At 43.7% G+C, this 15,460-nt stretch overlaps 1 protein-coding gene across 1 annotated transcript in view; it reads right to left on the reverse strand.

Moving 5' to 3' along the window:
• The window catches only part of NIM1K (NIM1 serine/threonine protein kinase), a 74,996-nt gene that overhangs the window by 18,106 nt on the left and 41,430 nt on the right, over positions 1-15,460 (reverse strand). The window contains exon 3 of the mRNA XM_004265953.3: positions 5,479-6,452. Within this exon, the coding sequence (XP_004266001.1) occupies positions 5,479-5,770 (292 nt within the window). The 5' untranslated portion in view covers positions 5,771-6,452. The remainder of the gene's footprint in view (positions 1-5,478; positions 6,453-15,460) is intronic.

Raw genomic sequence — 15,460 nt, forward strand, 5'->3', positions numbered from 1 at the left:
CTCCAGTCACTTCACATCCTCTCTCTCTGACTGGAATTCCCTTTCCTCTGTGTCCTGCATTATTTCTCCGAAAACCTCAAGACCTAATGCAAGCCTTTCCTGATCAACTGACCCTTTCCTGATTTCAGCCACAGTCGAGCACACCCTTTGTAACCTCACCCTGTGACAGCACTTATCAGTTGTTTCCTGTCTGTCTCCATTACCTACTGCGAGTTCCTATCAGGCAAGAGCTGTATCTTATTCATCTCTGTAAGGCACAAGAGAGTTTATTATATTTTTAAAAAAGAAGGAATGAACCGATGCATAAATAAATTGAGAGAGAAGAAGAAAGGCTTCTAGAAACATGAGACTAGAGTAACAGAGAAGAAGACCAGGGATGAAGGGGTCAGAAAGGACAGCAACAGAGAAAGGGACAGGCACCCATGGCCTCTTTTACTTTTGTTTGAGGCAACAGATGGGACATAAAATATTCAGAAGCCCAGTGCGTCATTTCTTTTGAGAAATTTCTAATCAGCCTAAAAGGGACTCATGATGGCTTCAGCCTGCCCGATCAGCTTGCAAGGCCCAGGAGAATCTGAGCCATTAGCTATAAAAATAAACTCCAGCCAGCAGGGGCCTATACTGGAGCCTTCTCTTTAGGGAGCCAGAGCAGCTGGTGTCTTTTTTTAAACTACTGTCTTGGGAGCTGCCCCTGGCACAGAAACCCTCCACTTCCCTGGGAGCCTCCTCCTTTATCTTATCCAGGTTGTCCATATTTCCTAGAAAACCTAATGACAATTCTTGGCAAGCTGGCTTTGCATGGGAACCGTATTTATACAAATCGCTCTTTAGACTATATCTTCTGACATGGCCTGGTAATGGGACAGGGTATTTGTAATTCCCAGCAAGGCTAAACCACTCCCTGATAACTCTCCTTCCATTGTAGAGGTAAAGATTTTAGAGGAATGTCCCCCTGTCTTTCCAACCCAGTCTGCTCCTGGTAGCCTAACGTCCTCCCTCTTTTCATAAGTCACAATCTTCCAGTCTTGCCTCTGTCATCCTCCCAGAGTTCTCACTTCCTAGTACCTACACCGCCCGTCTCTTTCTTCATCCCCACATCGATTCACATCTGGGTCTCCCCTCCTTCACACTCTCAGTTCCTTTTGTCCTCACCTTCCTACTCTTTCCTGGGCTCGCTTCTGATAGAACCCAGAAGAGAGATGAACACGGTACCAGGACGAGGCCATCCCGGGATGAGTCTGCAAGTTGGGAGGTGAAATCTGGGATTCATTTTCCTGTTGCATCAGTACAATGGGCACAATGACCTGCTGTTAACATTTTCTGGCTTGTTTAAATGTGCTTGTTGAACTGATTTTTCCTCTGCCTGTGCTTTTGGCCTTCCTCTCCTTTTGTGCACCCATCTCATCCCATAAGCAGAGGCTGACATTGAACCTTTGACAATAGGGCTACTCTGTGGTGGTTTAGGAGTGAGGAGAGCATGATAGTGAGGCCACTGAGGCCCCCATCCACACAGCAGGAAAACACCGCATTCTCTGACACTCAAGGGACTAGAATTAAGTGAATTCTGTAATACAACAGGCAAGAAGCCTTTGGCATTCAAGAAGAAAGTCACTATGTAAACACCAATTGTGGTCCTTCCTCTTTCTTCTGTCCTCCTCACATAACAGCCTGTCCAAGGAATTAGACGCTTTCCTGCTCCTGGCTTGTGGTGGTTTCCCTGCTTAGCTGGTTATTGTCGCGGTGATGGTATGTCCATCAATCTACTGTGTTCTCCACTCTCCCAGCTCAGAGACGCTTCTTTGGACCTCGGGCCCTGCTGACAGTGCAGTGGGTCGTGTGACCCGAAAGGCTGCAGCTGACTTGACATAGGCAGGCCCTTGACTCAGCGGTGGCCTATCGCCGGCTGGTCAGTGGGTGATTATATTCTCTTTTCAAAATCTGAGCTGAAATAGAATGAAACTAGTGGGATGGAGATGGGATAAAGCTGAGAGGTTATGTAGATATGGGACTGGAAACAATCATTCTTGGCCATATGCCTTTGGGTAATTAAGCAGAGAAGGCCAGTCCGCAGAAAGAAGTACGAAGTAGAAGTGAGAAGCCGCGTAACCCCAGAGAAAGGGGAGATGGAGGGGGTAACCTCCATCCTTGAAACGTGGCTCTACCTCCCTGCAGAGCGGCCACAAGATTCCCCTGCACACAAGTCACCCTGTCAGCGTGAGCTCATCTGAGTCGGCTTCTGTCCCATGAAACGAATGACGTGTGACTCACACAGGCCTAAAGGACCTGGACTTTTTTGAAATACTAATACTGGCACTTAATGGATACTTGCTACATGCTCTGTCCAGGTACATAGTAAATATTCGGTATATCATATCTTTTTAAAATTCGCTCCTCCTAGCAATCCTAGGCAGCTGATGTATTTCCTTCACGTATACGTAAGGAAATTGTGGCACAGAATGGTAAAGTAACTTGTTCGGGGTCACACAGCTAGAGGAAAAAACAATTGGAATTCCACGCAGGTCTGGCTGACTCCAAAGCTGATATCTTTCCACAATATTGCACTACCTTCTGCCACCTTCAAGACAAGGTGCCGCTCTCTCTTACACACTGTCTGAACAGGGAGGGCGGGCAGAAGGTAGGTGCTGCTTCTGAGTCTTGGTTATACACTCTAGGACTTGCGCATTGTCCCCTGCTTCCCTGCTGCAGGCACTGGAGGGCAGGATCCCTCCTCGGCAGTCCGGCCGCCAGGAAGGAGAATGGCTGGTGAGCAGGGTGGGGTCTGGCGGGGGTCTGGGGCTGAAGAAGGCAGTGGTAGCCCACTTGGTCGGCTTGTTCAGGGCAGCATGTGAAAGAGCTGCCCCCTCCACCCTGCACCAAAATCCCGAGGTAGCTTGCAGCGAAAAGGAAGCTGGGTTCTAACCCTGTCTCTGCCATGACCTCGGGACAGCCACTTCTGAGCTCCATCTCCCCATTTGTAAAATTCAGGAGGGCTAGATGAGGTCAGTGTTCCCCGAAGTGGAACCTTGAACACTCATGGGGCATGCAGTGATTTTAGTGCATGAAAACAGCCTTAAATAGCACCGAAACACAGCATAAAAATGTTATTTCTGTATCGGTTCTCCCTTCACTCTCCTAAGTAAGGTAAAGAGAAACTCACAGATGGGTTTTTGGCATGTTTTAAATTACTTTCAGTCACTTCGTAAGTTTCCTTTAAATTTTATTTTATTTTTTTGGCCATGTTGTGTGGCTTGCGGGATCTTAATTCCCCCACCAAGGATCAAACCCATGCCCCCTGCCGTGGAAGTGTGGAGCCCTAACCACTGGACTGCCAGGGAAGTCCCCCTTTAACATTTTTTGCAAGTTGCTAAGAGAATAGATTTTAAAAGTTCTCACCACACACATACGAAATTGTAACTATATGAGGTGGTGAGTGTGTTAAATGACCTTATTGTGGTAATCATTTCGTAATATATACATACATAAAATCAGAACATTGTACGCCTTAAACTTACACGATATTATATGTCAATCACATCTCAATAAAGCTGGAAAAATAAATAAACAGAACTTTGAAATTTGTGTGCATTGTATTTATTTTTACCACTACCTTCTATTCATGGGTTTTCACGACTTTAATATCAAATTTCCTTCTGAAATAGGTTTAAGTAAATAATAGACTTGCACAATGATAGCTACCATTTATTGAGTGGCTACTCTGTGCCATGTACTTCATATATATTATTCCTAATTTCCCCAACAATTCTAAGATACGAATCATTATCTCTGTTTTACAGCTGAGGCAACTGAGGACCAAAAAGGCTAAGTAATATGCATGAAGTCAGATACCTAGTAAGTGACTGAACGAGGATTTGAACAGATTTGTCTGATTCTGAAGCACATGTTTTTTCCACTATCCTATCCTCTCCACTAGAATCTAATATCTGAACCTACACTCGGGAAGCAGCTCCAACACGTTTTGCTCAGACTTTAGCCCCTGTGACCTCTCTGCCACAACGGACACTCTCCCCTTTCTGAATTCCTCTCCTGGTTTGCCTTTATGCAACTTCTCCTCTCCACTTCCTGTTCATGTCTTCCTTTCAATTTCTGGCCCCTCATCTCCTTATGTGTTTTATGTTGTCTTTCACTCTTGCTCTAGACTATTGAAAAGCAACATCTTTCCCAATTAGATGTGAATCGCAGCCCTAGAGCTGCTTTTATGAGTAACGTAATCAATGCTACTGGCTGCATTTTGTCAGCGAGGAACCTGAGGGCTCACAGGAGCGCTGTAATGTCCCCAGGTAGGTAAGGTGAGTACGCATGAACCCAGACACTTGGGCTCAGAGCAAGATAGAAGGGGACTTGGAGCTCCAGTGACTTGGGCGTGTGTGCACGCATGTGCGTGCGGGGTGTGTGTGTGTGTGTGTGTGTGTAGGTAGAGGAGGTTGTGGTACTTTCTCCATAGGGGCCAAACAGGGATGAGCGGGGAATGGGATTGGGGGTTGGAGAAGAAAAGAAAACAAAACTCTGACACGAGAAAGCGCAGCCCTGGAGACGTGGTGGCAGCCTGAGTGCAAGGAGAATAAATGTCAGTACGGGACTCTCAGGGAGAGGGCAGAGCCCATGGGCTTTAGGAAGTCTGTAGATTATACCGAGTTGCAGGCATTCTTTCTCTGTCCTCTGACTCCGTTATGACTATCTCCAGGCTTAGTTAGCTAAATTAGAGGTAACTTGGAGAAATGCCCACATGGGTTGGGCAGCAAAGGGCTGCTGGTCTCTCCACACAGCTCCCCTCTGAGGCCAGAGCGGTGGGCGCTGCTGGGCTAGAATCCAGAGTGACCAGCAACCAAGCAAGCGTGGCTATTTGGTAGCAAGCAAGGAGCTAACAACAATGAGAACTAGTACAGAGCGGACTGAAGCAGAGAAGTTCTTGAGGTCAAGTCCCTTTTCCCCAAACCTAACAGAAGCAGCAGCCTCTGGTAAGGAGGAGAGGCCGGACCCCGCTATCCACCGACCATCTGGGAGGTCCCCTGTGCCACTGGTACTGACAAACAAACACAAACAGAAGTTACAAATAAGGACCCGGAATACGAGTGGCCTTGGAATCAAGCCACACTCCCCTCCGCTTCTCCAAGGTGTAACTGGAGAGGACAGATTGCCCTCAATGTTTTAGTGAGTTCACCTGCATGCTATAGTGGGAGAGTTTTTGGAGTCAAAATCATCTAAGATTAAACTGCTAAAGCCACATTTGACATCTCTGGATCTTAGTTTCCTTATCTATAAAGTGAAATAAAAATACTGAGCTCACACCATCACTGTGAAAACGAACTGCAGCAACAATGGACGGCGGCCGGCATAGGACTTGCACTTAGCAGGGGCTCAGTGATGACGCCTCACCTGCCTCCTTGGCCCTGGACTCTTAACCCGACCCCCAACCAGGTCCCAACCCCCTGGGCATCACCCGTGGAGTTTGGATCCTACCTTTGGTTAGGGAGTGAATCCCGAGCTTGACCTGGGAGAAGTTCCCACTTCCGATTTCCCCTCGGATGCGGTAGAAGCCGATGCGTTTCCCCAGCGTGATCTCCCTCACCACCTTCTGGTCTTGGGACATGTCCTGGGTCAGCTTCTCGAAGGGTGTCAGCTGGCAAGGCTGGCCCTCTCCGTCCTCCTTGGTGCACTCCGTCTGACCGCCACTCTCCACGCTCTCTCGCCGGTCCCACCTGGCATAGCGGGTGTTCTCCAGGCCGCCTCCATTCACATACAGGGCAGTCATCGTCCTCCGCAGGCCCACGTTTCCATCTCAGCAGAGGCACCGATGGGGGGCAGGCTGGGGAGGGGCCGAAGGGACCCGGCGGGTGGGAGATGGGAGTTGACTGCCAGAGCCCTGTGTCCCTGGGAGCTGGGCAAGCTCCCCCTTCAGCCGGGGGAGGGCAGAGGCCAATGCCAGAACCGCCTACCAGCCAAGCCCGAAGCAGCCCTCACTCGAGACCTTCCTTCACGCTGAACTTCCCAGCTCTAACTGGACCATCAGGCACACGTCCAGGTACCAGAGCCGCTTCCCTGATCAGGATCCAAGAACTTTCTGGCTGGCCGTGCTGGTGCTCTGTGGTAGGTGGCTGTGTCCCAAAACAAAGGCTCCAGTTTGCTATTTCCTTTGATGGCCAGGGAACCTTTTGCTCTGGTGTGCAAAAGCCCCGCAGAGGCCCTCAGGTCCCCGCTGCTGGCGCGTATCTCTGATCTTCTTCATTTTGCACTTTTGCTGTCAAGTTGCAGGGCCCCGGAGACCTGATAATCTGGACCCCAGGAAAGAAGAAACTTGCAAATCAGCCTTCTGGTCACAGGGGCAGCCAGAGGAGGATTAAATCCCCGCAATGCCACTTTAGCCGGCCTTTATTTAGATGAGCCTTCCTCTAAGCCGTGAGCTGTCTCAAAAACTTGGTGGGTGCTACTTCATCCTAAGAACAGAGAATAAGGAAATGTATTAGCCCGTGCTAATGTACAGTACGGGATTTATAATGAATGTGAAGCTGCTTGGTAAGCGCCAGTCTAAAAGCACTCTACAAATTTCAGTTATGACTCATATCAGTAGTAAATGCTTGATCACGTATGATTTAGTAAGAAGAAAATGTACGCACACACACCCCTCGATCTACATTTCAGAAAGGCCCTCACAGCCTGTAAATATTTCTAGCAAAATAATTTTTCTGCTTCTGTTTCTGGCTTGCTTTGAAGCCAGAACTTTTAAAATAATAATACAGTAGGGAATTCCCTGGCGGTCCAGTGGTTAGGACTCCACACTTCCACTGCCGGAGGCCAGGGTTTGATCCCACGAGCCACGTGGCACGGCCAAAAAAAAAAAGAAATTAGTAGGTACAGTGGAAATGTCTTTAGTAAAATCTGTCAGCTTTTCTGGTTGCATCATTTATAAAATAAAGTGACCACGATGTCAAATTTTGAGATAAAATGATAATACGATCATCATAATGACAAAGATTTCCTATCAGTTTTCAAAAGTTCTTACACTGATTCGAATAACAATGTGTTATATTTCCTTTACACTGTATGTTCTCATACACTGGCTAATTTTTCTCCTAGGCTTATTTTCTAGGTATTTCTAATCAGGTGTCAGCCTCCAGGCCCAGCAGCTCATTTTGAAGGTTCAGAAACAGGGTAATGTTACTGGAGGGCAAAAGTCTATGGCCTCCTCAGTGATGAGAAATACTTGCTCAGCTAGAATATCTTCATGACTTTCTTCCATGCAGCCTCCAGTAAGAAATAATCACTTCCTCCCTGGATCCCCACAGCACTCTGTACAATTTCCAACAGGTCTCCTCTCCCTGAAGGTGGGAACCGGTTTAATTCATCTCTATATCCTGCTCTTCCTCCTCTCTCCCTCAGCATGGAGCATGATGTCCTAAATAAAGAAAGTGTTTGCTGAATGTGCGCTGAACTCGATTTTTGGACTTGAACATTCCAAACCAAAAAACCCAAGCGGAAACATGAGAGACTGCCTTGGAAATGGGAATTCCCAATTCTGTTTGATGATATCACATTATTCCAGTTAGGTACAGAACTGCTTACACTGTAATTGTGTTTAAGTATGGGGTTGCTGCATAAAGAGAAACAAGGACAGGAAAGAGGAGTGGTGGGAGGCTGCCCATCACTGTGCCTATTTCTGCATGGGGGAGGGCAAGCTGGATGAAGGATAAAGGACAGAGGTTTAAAAGGGGCCAGGTATTAGTAACCACACACATCTCTAGGCTAGAGTCTGAGTAGGGTGTTTTAAAAGACATTTTAAGGTGAAAGAGCCTGAATTCGCTTGAGGAAAATCTAAGCCACTGGTTCTTAAGCCTCCTGGAGTTGCACACTCCTTTGAGATTCTGATGAAGCCTGTGACCCTATCCCCAGGAAAAAGCATGCACACCTAATCTGCATCCAGTTTTAAGGGGTTCACAGACCCTCTGAGACCCATCCCTGTACTTCAGATTAAGAAGCTCTACAAAGATCTCCTCAGATCCCTGGCAGAAAGAGACCACGCAGACAAGTGGTGTAACAATTTTAATTCTGAAAGAAACTTTAGCTTCACCTACGCAAAGAGAGTAAGGCCTTTCGACAGGATGCAGTGCTCGATCGCCTCGTGTTCCTGCAGGTTCCAGGACCTCCTGGCTCTGTGTCCTTCCTGGGCCTTGCTCAGGACTCCAGGCTTGCCTCTCTCCCAGTGCCTCGCCACGGTGCTGTCATTACCAACCCCAACTAGATAAGCACCTGGAGGGCAGGAACCTGCACCTTATTCTTCGAACTCCCAGGGCTCAGCCCAGTGCCTGGAAGTTGTATGATAAGCATTTGTTGAAGAAGGAATGAATTAACCTACCAACTGATTGATCGTTACATTCAGGTATGATCTATTGAGTAGAGGTAAATATTTTATTTATAGACACATACCATTATCCCAACATTTACTTGAATTATCTCAGAAAGCTTATTTCAGTCCACATTTCCAAGGCCTGGGCTACCTTCTACTGGCCAATAGTATTCCTGGCCCCGCCTTCTTGTGTAGGTGAAAACTTAGTCTGAATTCCACCATCCAACTGAGAATTGCTACAGTACTGCTTAGAAATCCAAAGTCTTCAAATTATCATGCACTGGTTAGAGAGGGAAACAGGAGCTCTCATTCATTGTTAGAGGGTATGAATTGGTACAATTTCTTGGAGAACAACTGGCTATAGGTATTAAAGTACAAGTGTACGTATCCTTTGCCTCAGCTATTCCACTTGAATTTATCCTGCACGTACATTCACAAAGGTATACATATTTCTAATATAACTATGGCTAGATAGATATTCACTGCTGCATTGTTCTGTAGGAAAAAACTAGACATTAATTAATTAAATGCCCGTCAGTAGGGACAAGTTAAATAAGTTACAATACATACATATACAAAAATAGTGGATTATTTGTGAAATAATTCATTGTACTTGTGAAAAAGAATGAGTTATGATATCCAAGATACACTGTTAAGTGGTCAGTAGCGTTTACATAATGTGATATCAGAAGTATAAGAAAGAGGAGGGTATATCTGAGAAACTGGCAATATTTACTGCATTTGAGGAGGGGAGTTGTTGGACTGGGAACTAGAATGAGAGAAAGGTGTGTATTTTTCACTATTTACTCTTTTTATATGATTTACCTTTTTTCATGTGCATGTATTTACCTTTAAAGAGAAAATTAAAAATATGTAATATGTTGCCATCTTACACAATTGGTGTACAGAAAGTTTGCTTTACTTTTGGTTATACAGGGAGATTGCCACACCTGATTGTCTAATACTAATGGACTGCTTTTAAAAGCAAAAGATAATTAGGGACTTCTAGTTAAATACGAATTTTATGCTTTCATTTATCTCTATTTCCTTCCAAACCCCCACAGTAGAAATAGGAGGGGAAAAAGGCATAAACCCATAAGGACAAACAGAGTAAGAGAGGTAATAGCAGATGTAAGATACCAACACATCTGGGGGAGATGGAAAGCAAATTGAGGAGTAGTTAATGACTCTGCAAAGACAGTGAAGAAAACTGCAAAACTGGACACGCCAATGAGATATACCTTTCCGAACGCTCAAGAGACTTCAAACTATAAGAGACCAACTACCTCAAAGTTTGGAGGATTGAAGCAGACCAAAAATGGGGATTGTTTGAATGTAGAGCAGTGAGAGCCCCAGCCCCTTTTCTCCTCAGAGCCAGTTTGCTACTCCCTCTGCCCACTCCCAGGCCAGCTCAGGAGCAGAAGGCACAGGACAGTCCATTAGCTCAGATCCAGTTACGGGAGCACTGTTTCCCTCTTCTCTCTGCACCCCTAAACGCTTGAGTTTCCAGAATAAAGGGAAACATGTATATAATGCCCCAGGCAGGCGATTCCTCTTTTGGTTAAAGAGAAAAGACCTCCTGAAACCCATCTTCGGAGGTTCTCCAACCCAAAACCCGCCTGACCACCTACTGTGCAGTCCTCCAGGTGCCAGTTTCACTTGCAGGCAAGGAGCTTCCAATCAGATTTAAGTGCCTTCTGCTTAGAATGAATGTCCAGCCAAGAGGTGCCAGACACCCGAGGAAAGGCTCCACAATGAAAGGAAGAAAGCACACCTACCCCCTTGGCCGCTCGCCCATGGGGTGAGGCAGGGATTCCGTGTGGCTGACAGGGTCTTGGTGCTCTGGCCACGTGTCAGGCCTCAGCCTCTGAGGTGGGAGAGTCGAGTTCAGGACATTGGTCCACCAGAGACCTCCCAGCCCCATGTAATATCAAACGGCGAAAGCTCTCCCAGAGATCTCCTTCTCAACGCTAAGACCCAGCTCCACTCGATGACCAGCAAGCTACAGTGCTGGACATCTGATGCCAAACAACTAGCAAGAGAGGAACACAACCCCACTGATTAGCAGAGAAGCTGCCTAAAATCATAATAACGTCACAGACACCCACTAACACACCACCGGACACGGTCCTGCCTACCAGAAAGACAAGATCAAGCCTCATCCACCAGAACACAGGCAACTAGTCCCCTCCACCAGGAAGCCTACACAAGCCACTGAACCAACCTTACCCACTGGGAGCAGACACCAAAAACAACAGGAACTACAAATCCGTGGCCTGCAAAAAGGAGAACCCAAACACAGTAAGTTAAGCAAAATGAGAACACAGAGAAATACACAGCAGATGAAGGAGCAAGGTAAAAACCCACCAGACCAAACAAATGAAGAGGAAATAGGCAGTCTACCTGAAAAAGAATTCAAAGTAACGACAGTAAAGATGATCCAAAATCTTGGAAATAGGATGGAGAAAGTACAAGAAATGTTTAACAAGGACCTAGAGGAACTAAAGAGCAAACAAACAATGATGAACAACACAATAGATGAAATTAAAATTCTCTAGAAGGAATCAATAGAAGAATAACTGAGGCAGAAGAATGGATAAGTGACCTGGAAGATAAAGTAGTGGAAACAACTACCACAGAGCAGAATAAAGACAAAAGAATGAAAAGAATTGAGGACAATCTCAGAGACCTCTGGGACAACATTAAATGCACCAACATTCAAATTATAGGGGTCCAAAAAGAAGAGAAAAAAAAAGGGACTAAGAAAATATTTGAAGAGATTATAGTTGAAAACTTCCCTAATATGGGTAAGGAAATAGTCAGTCAAGTCCAGGAAGCACAGAGAGTCCCATACAGCATAAATCCAAGGAGAAACATGCCAAGACACATATTAATAAAACTATCAAAAATTAACTACAGGGCTTCCCTGGTGGCGCAGTGGTTGAGAGTCCACCTACCAATGCAGGGGACACGGGTTCGTGCTCCAGTCTAGGAAGATCCCACATGCCGCGGAACGGCTGGGCCCATGAGCCATGGCCGCTGAGCCTGTGCGTCCGGAGCCTGTGCTCTGAAATGGGAGAGGCCACAATAGTGAGAGGCCCGCGTACTACACACACAAAAAAAAAAAAAAAAAAAAATTAACTACAAAGAAAAAATATTAAAAATAGCAAGGGAGAAGCAACAATTAACATACAAGGGAATCCCCATAAGGTTAACAGCTGATCTTTCAGCAGAAACTCTGCAAGCTAGAAGGGACAGGCAGGACATATTTAAAGTGATGAAGGAGAAAAACCTACAACCAAGATTACTCTACCCAGCAAGGATGTCATTCAGATTCGACGGAGAAATTAAAACCTTTACAGACAAGCAACAGCTAAGAGAATTCGGCACCACCAAACCAGCTCTACAACAAATACTAAAGGAACTTCTCTAGGCAAGAAACACATGAGAAGGAAAAGACTTACAATAACAAACTCAAAACAATTAAGAAAATGGTAATAGGAACATACATATCGATAACTACCTTAAATGTAAATGGATTAAATGCTCCAACTAAAAGACACAGACTGGCTGAATGGATACAAAAATAAGACCCGTATATATGCTGTCTGCAAGAGACCCACTTCAGACGTAGGGACACATACAGATTGAAAGTGAGGGGATGGAAAAAGATATTCCATGCAAATGGAAATCAAAAGAAAGCTGGAGTAGCAATTCTCATATCAGACAAAATAGACTTTAAAATAAAGACTATTAGAAGAGACAAAGAAGGACACTACATAATGATCAAGGGGTCGATCCAAGAGGAAGATATAACAATTGTAAATATTTATGCACCCAACATAGGAGCATCTTAATACATAAGGCAAATGCTAATAGCCATAAAAAGGGAAATCGACAGTAACACATTCATACTAGGGGACTTTAACACCCCATTTTCACCAATGGACAGATGATCCAAAATGAAAATAAATAAGGAAACACAAGCTTTAAATGATACATTAAAGAAGATGGACTTAATTGATATTTATAGGACATACCATCCAACAACAGCAGATTACACTTTCTTCTCAAGTGCTCAGGGAACATTCTTCAGGATAGATCATATCTTGGGTCACAAATCAAGCCTTGGTAAATTTTAAGAAATTGAAATCACATCAAGTATCTTTGCTGACCACTATGCTATGAGACTAGATATCAATTACAGGAAAAAAATCTGTAAAAAATACAAACACATGGAGGGTAACGAATACACTACTAAATACCAAGAGATCACTGAAGAAATCAAAGAGGAAATCAAAAAATACCTAGAAACAAATGACAATGAAAACACGATGACCCAAAACCTAAGGGATGCAACAAAAGCAGTTCTAAGAGGGAAGTTTATAGTAATACAACCCTACCTCAAGAAACAAGAAACAGCTCAAATAAACAACCTAAACTTATACCTAAAGCAATTAGAGAAAGAAGAACAAAAAGCCCCCAAAGTTAGCAGAAGGAAAGAAATCGTAAAAATCAGATCAGAAATAAATGAAAATGAAATGAAGGAAATGATAGCAAAGATCAATAAAACTAAAAGCTGGTTCTGTAAAAAGATAAACAAAATTGATAAATTAGCCAGACTCATCAAGAAAAAAAGGGAGGAGACTCAAATCAATAGAATTAGAAATGAAAAAGGAGAAGTAACAACTGACACTGCAGAAATACAAAGGATCATGAGAGATTACTACAAGCAACTCTATGCCAATAAAATGGACAACCTGGAAGAAATGGACAAATTCTTAGAAAAGTACAACCTTCCGAGACTGAACCAGGAAGAAAGAGAAAATATAAACAGACCAATAACAAACACTGAAATTGAAACACTGATTAAAAATCTTCCAACAGGGCTTCCCTGGTGGTGCAGTGGTTGAGAGTCCGCCTGCCGATGCAGGGGACACGGGTTTGTGACCCGGTCCGGGAAGATCCCACATGCCGCAGAGCGGCTGGGCCCATGAGCTATGGCCGCTGAGCCTGCACATCCGGAGCCTGTGCTCCGCAACTGGAGAGGCCACAACAGTGAGAGGCCTGCGTACCGCCAAAAAAAAAAAAAAAAAAAAATTCTTCCAACAAACAAAAGTCCAGGACCAGATGGCTCCACAGGTGAATTCTATCAAACATTTAGAGAAGTGCTAACACCTATCCTTCTCAAACTCTTCCAAAATATAGCAGAGGGAGAACACTCCCAAATTCATTCTACGAGGCCACCATCACCCTGATACCAAAACCAGACAAAGATGCCACAAAAAAAGAAAACTACAGGCCAATATCACTGATGAACATAGATGCAAAAATACAACAAAATACTAGCAAACAGAATCCAACAGCACACTAAAAGGATCATACACCATGATCAAGTGCGTTTACCCCAGGAATGCAAGGATTCTTCAATATATGCAAATCAATCAATGTGTTACACCATATTAACAAATTCAAAGAGAAAAACCATATGATCATCTCAATAGATGCAGAAAAAGCTTTTGACAAAATTCAACACCCATTTATGATAAAAACCGTCCAGAAAGTAGGCACAGAGGGAATTTACCTCAACATAATAAAGGCCATATATGACAAACCCACAGCCAACATCATTCTCAATGGTGAAAAACTGAAACTATTTCCACTAAGATCAGAAATAAGACAAGGTTGCCCACTCTCACCACTATTATTCAACATAGTTTTGGAAGTTTTAGCCACAGCAATCAGAGAAGGAAAAGAAATAAAAGGAATCCAAATCGGAAAAGAAGAAGTAAAGCTGTCACTGTTTGCAGATGACATGATTCTATACATAGAAAATCCTAAAGAAGCTACCAGAAAACTACTAGAGCTAATCAATGAATCTGGTAAAGTAGCAGGATATAAAATTAATGCATAGAACTCTCTAGCATTCCTATACACTCTTGGTGAAAAATCTGACAGTGAAATTAAGAAAACACTCCATTTACCATTGCAACAAAAAGAATAAAATACCTAGGAATAAACCTACCTAAGGAGACAAAAGACCTGTACTCAGAAAACTATAAGACAGTGATGAAAGAAATTAAATATGATACAAACAGATGGAGAGATATATCATGTTCTTAGACTGGAAGAATCAACATTGTGGAAGTGACTATACTACCCAAAGCAATCTACAGATTCAATGCAATCCCTATCAAACTACCAATGGCATTTTTCACAGAACTAGAACAAAAAAATTTCACAATTTGTATGGAAACACAAAAGACCCCGAATAGCCAAAGCAATCTTGAGAAACAAAAACAGAGCTGGAGGAATCAGGCTCCCTGACTTCAGAGTATACTACAAAGCTTCAGTAATCAAGACAGTATGGTACTGGCACAAAAACAGAAATATAGATCAATGGAACAGGATAGAAAGCCCAGAGATAAACCCACACACATATAGTCACCTTATCTTTGATAAAGGAGGCAAGAATATACAGTGGAGAAAAGATAGCCTCTTCAATAAGTGGTGCTGGGAAAACTGGACAGCTACATGTAAAAGAATGAAATTAGAACAGTCCCTAACACCATACACAAAACTATACTCAAAATGGATTAAAGACCTAAATGTAAGCCCAGATACTATAAAACTCTTAGAGGAAAACATAGGCAGAACATTCCATGACATAAATCACAGCAAGATCCTTTTTGACCCACCTCCTACAGAAATGGAAATAAAAACAAAAATAAACAAATGGGACCTAGTGAAACTTAAAAGCTTTTGCACAGCAAAGGAAACCATAAACAAAATGAAAAGACAACCCTCAGAATGGGAGAAAATATTTGCAAACGAAGTAACTGATAAAGGATTAATGTCCAATATATACAAGCAGCTCATGCAGCTCAATATCAAAAAATGAAACAAGCCAATCCAAAAATGGGCAGAAGACCTATATAGACATTTCTCCAAAGAAGATATATAGATTGCCAACAAACACATGAAAGGATGCTCAACATCACTAATCATTAGAGAAATACAAATCAAAACTACAATGAGGTATCATCTCACACCAGTCAGAATGGCCATGATCAAAAAATCTACAAACAATAAATGCTGGAG

Source organism: Orcinus orca, chromosome 3 (assembly GCF_937001465.1).
Source record: "Orcinus orca chromosome 3, mOrcOrc1.1, whole genome shotgun sequence".
Lineage (NCBI taxonomy): Eukaryota > Metazoa > Chordata > Mammalia > Artiodactyla > Delphinidae > Orcinus > Orcinus orca.